The sequence below is a fragment of the Chrysochloris asiatica genome, unplaced genomic scaffold (genome assembly GCF_000296735.1).
Source record: "Chrysochloris asiatica unplaced genomic scaffold, ChrAsi1.0 scaffold00028, whole genome shotgun sequence".
Taxonomy (NCBI): domain Eukaryota; kingdom Metazoa; phylum Chordata; class Mammalia; order Afrosoricida; family Chrysochloridae; genus Chrysochloris; species Chrysochloris asiatica.
In genome coordinates, this window is record NW_006408546.1 from 12,414,575 (window position 1) to 12,418,983 (window position 4,409).

The window sequence follows — 4,409 nt, forward strand, 5'->3', positions numbered from 1 at the left end:
TGTTTTTATTAAGTTGTTGTTGTTAAGAGCTGTCAAGTCAGGTCTGTTACATAGCAACCCTGTGTAGGGTTTCCAACGAGCAACTGGTGAGCTTGAACTGCCAACATTGTGGTTCAAACCGACCTTTTTGTCTAGCACATTATCCCACAATTCCACACCAGGACTCCAGCCTAAACCTAGCTATATCCTGACCCTAACTCTCACTCCTTATTCCTCACAGAGTTCACCATGGCCTTTTTTTTTTTTTTTTTTCCATGCTATAGTCTCTTCAAAGGCGCTTTGGTAGCGTAGTGGTTATGAGTTGGCCTGCAAACCTTTACAGTCATCAGTTCGAAATTACTAGCTGTTCGTGAACAGCAGGAGAAAGATGAGGCTTTCTGCTCCCATAAAAGATTTGCAGCCTCAGAAACCCTATGCAGGCTCACTATGAGTCAGAACCAACTCCACAGGAAGTGTTCCCTTCTTGTTGTATTCATCCCACACATTTTCTAATCCTAAAAGGTGATTCCCATCTGAATCTTTTGCACTGAGCTTTTCCTGAGGTATATATTTATTTCACTTTAGGAGTCTTGTTAAGGAATGAGACTAAAAATAAAGATCATGACTATAACTTTAATAATCACAAATGAAGTCATTAAAGTATCTAGCTGTTAGCTCACAAACATCTTTTAAGCGTTATTATGCTGGAATGCAAAGGAAACAGAGCTATAATTTTGCTTGCCCTTTAGGTGTAGAACAATAAAAGAAAGCTAACACTTGTTCCAAGTGCCCATAGGGTTTCTAAGGCTGCTCTTTACAGATGCAAACTGCCACATCCCATGGAGCAGCTGCTGGGTTCAAACTACCAACCTTTGGGTTCACAGCCAAGCACTTCACCAGAATTTAGCCATTGTGTATTGTTGTTAAGTGCCGTGAAGTCAGTTCTGACTCATAGCGACCCTGTGTTGGGCTTCCCGTGGGTAGGTGGTGAGTTTGAAATGCTGACCTTGTGGTTAAGCAGTCCAGTGCTTATTATACAGTGCCACCCCAGAATTCCAGTGGCATATGTACTAATGGTAGTGGTGGTGGTTATGTGCCACCAAGTCATTTCCAAAGCATGGTGACCCTTTGTAGGATTTCTGGGAGCAGAAAGCCTCATCTTTCTGCTATGGAGTAACTGATAGAGTCAAGACTATTGACCTTGAAGTTAGCAGCCCAACTCATAATCCACTAAGCTACCAAGGCTCCTTAATGGCATATGTTGTTGTTAAGTTCCATTGAGTCGATACCGACTCAAGCAACCCTGTATAGCGTTTCCAATGAGCAACTGGTAAGTTTGATCCACCGACCTTTTAGTTCAGACCAACGTTGTCGTCCAGTGTTTTTATCCTACAGCGTCACACCAGGACTCCAAGCATATGTAGTATGCATAAATTATATAGTACAAAAATCAATAGGCACACAATTCACAATGAAACATTAAAATAAATAAATAAATAACCAAAAAAAAAAAAAAATCAATAGGGATCTAGTAGTTGTCAGGGAAGGTTTCTTGAAAGAGGTAGATTATTACCTGAGCCCTAAGGATGAACACAGAGTCCTGGTGTGGTGCTTGTGGGTTAATTAATCCGCTGGACTGCAAAGTCAATTTGAACTGCAAGATCTGTAATTCAAAGTCACCAGCCTCTCCTCAGAAACCCTCTACAGGGTTGCTATGAATCAGAACCAACACAACGACACTTAAGAACAACAACAACAGAGATAAACACAAATGGAGGCAATATTCTAGGAGAGGAGAGCAGTAATCATGGCCTTCCCTCTCCCTTTCATCCCTACACCTAACAACTGAAAAGTTCTTTCATTTCTGTCAAATTTGCCCTGAACTCTCTCTCCATTACTAGTGTCCATGCTCAGGCACCATCGTTGCTTGCTTGGGTAAGTGTCACCGTGTCCTTGACCGTTCCTCTATCCTGTTCTATAATGTACTACTTAAGAAATATGACAGATCATGTTACTATCTTAAAATTCTTTTGTGGAGTAAACTAAAGTTAAAGCTTCTTGATAACATAAAAGGGCCTCCTTGGAAGGGATTGCAATCATTGAGATGAAGCAAAGTGATGATTTGTTACATGTAAAACTGATGATCTTGTCTGTAAATTTTTACTCAATTCACAATAAAAAGCTGTTTGTTTTTTTAAAAAAGGGCCTCCATGGAAGGTTTCTGATTCCTTCATATTATGTCCCTTTCTCTTACTACCCCAGCACTCTACCTTTTAGTCCTAAGTAATACTTGTAGTTGCTCAGATGCTCCCTGTACTCTCAAACCAGGTGTTTGTATTGGATGTCCTCGTTACCTGCAACATGCTTCTTTCCTACTTTGTTCTTCCATGACTCCCTCTGCTTGCTTTTGTCATGGCCAACACACAGGAGCATAGAGTTTTTATTGGCATAAGCTCCATATGAAGCACTGAACTGTGTCTCATTGTCTTTTTATCCCAAGTATCCTCAAGGCCAGACATAGTACCTGGTATACAGTTAACATTCAATAAATGACTAAGAAAACTGGTAAACTTAACTGGGTGTAGAGACTAAGGGAGAAAAATAATGACTTCCAAGTTTCTAGCCAAGATAATTCAGAATGGCATCACCACTAACAAAAGTCGATATCCAAGTAAGGAAAAGACTTTGAGAGGAAATTTTTCAATTTCTTTTTTGGCATGTTGACTTTGCTGTCACCATAGGGTATCTAAATGTCCAACAGCTAGTTGGAAGTGAGGTAAGCTCAGAAGGCGTAGTAAACAAAAACCAAAACTACTGCCATCAAGTTGCTTCTGACTCAGACTGACCCTGTGGAATTGAGTAGAAATGCCCCCTTAAAAAGTTTTCAAGTCTAAAATTTTATAGAAGCAGACTGCCACATTTCTCTCCCATGGAGCAGCTGGTGGGATTGAACCACTGATCTTGAAATTAACAGCCCAACATTGAACCCACTGCACCATCAGAGTTGTAGAAAACTTAATAAAGCGTTAGTTTCAAAACCTATTTATTCAAAATCTCACTTTAAAATCTCCTTATGAGTTTTACTATAAATATGCCTAACAACAGAAGTTTATGTCTTACGTGGTGCAGAGTGACCCATCTCATGTGTTCTCTCCTGGATCTCTGCCCTGTGCTGGACCTGAATGGACAGTCTCCCTCAAGTGTATTTTGTTAACATATATTTTCCCTTCAGTAGTTCAATTTACTATGGTCTCAGCTCCAGAAGCATTCTACAAAATTGATATACAGTAGCCAATCTTCCTGAGAAGTTTTTCATTTTCATAGGTTGCTGAATAACCATCATGATGATGCCTCTAAGTTCATCTACCTCCTAGCAAAGCCCAGCTGCAACTCTCTAGAACAGGAGGATTTCATCCCTTTACTTCAGGTAATTTTCATTTCCTTTTGAAAATAGTTTCTATTTTTGGAATTTCAGAGCTTTTTATAAAACATGTAACTATTTGTTGTTGCTAAGTGCTGTTGAGTTGGTTCTGGCTCATAGCGACCCTATATAGGGTTTCCAAGGAGCAGTTGGTGAGTTTGAACCACTGACCTTGCAGTTCAAGCCATCTCTACAGTCCAGTGCTTATCCTACAGCACCACACCAGGAATCTTGTGTAAGATATGTCAATTAAATTACACAAACCTAGAGGTCAGATTTTAGCAGAATGGTTTTCAAACTTGTTTTAGGAACAATATCCTATTGTTAATTAAATTTTCCACAGAACCCATAGGACAAAACAGGTGTACTCACAGTTAAGCAGCAGTATGCCTCCCTTTGGCCCACCCATAGCAGTCATGGAAGCACCTTCTAAAAGTTTAGAATTTGGAAAGATAAATTAAGAAATACTGACCCAGAACATAGAAAGCAAGAAAAGGCCTTAGAGTAACCACGACTACTTGTAAAGTCTGCCTCTGGACTCTTCATTTAAGCATACTCCTGAAATACTTGGTTTTCAAATTTTTCAGTGCAAGATGTCATGGTTCTCTAGTGCTGCTGTAACAGAAATACCACAAGTGGATGGTTTTAACACAGAGAACTTTATTCTCTCACAGAAGAAGAGGCTACTCCAGATTCAGAGTACCAGCTCTGTTGGAAGGCTTTCTCTCTCTGTTGGCTCTAGGGGAAGGGCTTTGTCACCTTTCAGCATCTCTATGTGTTTTGGCTTCAATCTTCCCGTGGATCTAAGAGCTTCACAGTGCAGGAACTCCAGTCCCAAAGGACACATTCCACTCATGACTCCTCAGTCTTAGTGGTAGTGAGTCCTTCCTACTTTGTTTACTTCTCTTTCCTTCTATCTATTGTAAGTAAAAGATGGTGCAGGCCACATCCCAGGGGAACTCCCCTTATATCAGTTCAGGGCTGTGATGAGATTAAGTGTGTTTCATCA

The 4,409-nt window shown here is 40.3% G+C and overlaps 1 protein-coding gene across 2 annotated transcripts in view; it reads left to right on the forward strand.

The window, feature by feature from the left end:
- PPP2R3A (protein phosphatase 2, regulatory subunit B'', alpha) overlaps window positions 1–4,409 on the forward strand; it is a 200,300-nt gene that overhangs the window by 51,337 nt on the left and 144,554 nt on the right. For both annotated transcript variants that reach the window (XM_006846599.1, XM_006846600.1), the window contains exon 4: window positions 3,304–3,406. In XM_006846599.1, coding sequence (XP_006846662.1) covers window positions 3,304–3,406 — 103 coding nt within the window. The remainder of the gene's footprint in view (window positions 1–3,303; window positions 3,407–4,409) is intronic.